Below are 1,507 nucleotides of genomic sequence, written 5' to 3' on the forward strand. Positions count from 1 at the left end.
GGCATGCGTCGCTGAAATGGTCGTCCCCTCCTTCCTTTGCTGGTCAGAATCTCTAATCACTTTTGATCAGAGGGACCATCCGTCCCACATCGCTAGACCAGGATGCTACCAACTCATCGTCGACCCCATCGTCCGCAAGAAGTGCCTCACCAAGGTGCTGATGGACGGAGGCAGCGGCCTCAACATCCTCAACGTCGACACCCTCAACGCCATGCGCATCCCCCGGTCGGAGCTCCGACCAATGAGCTCTCCCTTCCACGGCGTGATCCCAGGAGCGCAGGCGTACCCGCTCGGACAGATCGACCTGCCCGTCATGTTTGGCGACCGAGCCAACTTCCGCTTGGAGGTGCTCACCTTTGAGGTGGACTTCCCGAGGTCTTACCATGCCATCTTGGGGCAGCCATGCTATGCCAAGTTCATGGCGGCCCCCAACTACATCTACCAAAAGGTGAAGATGTCAGGACCGAATCACATCATTATTGTGGGTAGCACCTTCTCGCACGCCTTAACGTGCGACCATGAGCATTACGAGCTCGCCACTGCCGTCATCAACTCTTTCAAGCTCCCGCGCCTCGGGGAGTTGTCGACCCTAGCAGTCCCGGACTGCAACAAGCCAACCTCTTTGACTTCCTTCCTCCCACTTGAGGAAACTAAGGCGGTGGGGATCGACCCTATACGGTGACCAAAGTGATCCGATCGGGCACCTACCGACTGAAGGACGACAACGGCGATGTTCTCACCAATGCTTGGAACATCGAACAACTACGTCGTTTCTTCCCTTAGAAATTCAGTCTTACCATTATTTATTCAATGTTCGCTCCTACAGAGCACCTCGACCCAAACACTTTCGGCTTGGGTCGCTCGGGGTCTCCACGGAGGTGCGGTACCACCTCTCTTTTTGTTTACTATCATATGATAAAATAACTTTCTACCCGAACAAAAGGGTAGTTCATTCCTTTAATTACCTTACGTAGCTTTGTTTTAAATATTCTGACCGATCACACCCTGCCTCTACCTACAGTTATGAGCAGCTGAGGCTCGTGGGCCATGCCCGGGCTCTTAAGGTTGTAGCCCACGGGACGAATGGGCAGGTGTGAAAAAGAAAGAATTAAAAACAAAATTATGCTAAGGTAAAAATAAGGAATGAATGGGACAAGGTTCCCGAATGAAATGATTCCATCACAAAAATGAAATTGATTGTATTCATTAAATACACAAAAATGTTTACACGCCTCCCCATGAACTTAACATTTTACATCTGCTAAACTACTTTTACTTTAATTCCTACTGTGGCTGCCCGGCGGCAACGGCTAACAGCGCGACCAGCGAAGGTAGGGGCTGCTCACTCTCTGGCTGGACGACACTTGGTACGGACGAAGGCCGGGTGACATTCGCTTCTGACCCAGGCTCTACGCCATCCGTAGTCTGGGCGACATCCTCCTGGTGCGCACCTTCGGCCATGTTTGCACAGTGGACATCCATCACCCACTGCGCGGAGACTTGCTCG

At 52.1% G+C, this 1,507-nt stretch overlaps 1 protein-coding gene across 1 annotated transcript; it reads left to right on the plus strand.

The window, feature by feature from the left end:
• The first annotated feature begins 211 nt into the window (after nt 1–211).
• Nucleotides 212–682, plus strand: LOC136499332 (uncharacterized). Its single transcript, XM_066495024.1, has one exon. It carries the CDS (start codon nt 212–214, stop codon nt 680–682), a length of 471 nt encoding a protein of 156 aa, XP_066351121.1.
• The last annotated feature ends 825 nt before the right edge of the window (nt 683–1,507 follow it).

This window comes from Miscanthus floridulus, chromosome 13 (assembly GCF_019320115.1).
Source record: "Miscanthus floridulus cultivar M001 chromosome 13, ASM1932011v1, whole genome shotgun sequence".
NCBI lineage: Eukaryota > Viridiplantae > Streptophyta > Magnoliopsida > Poales > Poaceae > Miscanthus > Miscanthus floridulus.

Excerpts from the sequence above, each read along its gene's own strand:
- LOC136499332 (XM_066495024.1), top strand. The coding sequence starts at position 212 with ATGCGCATCCCCCGGTCGGAGCTCCGACCAATGAGCTCTCCCTTCCAC.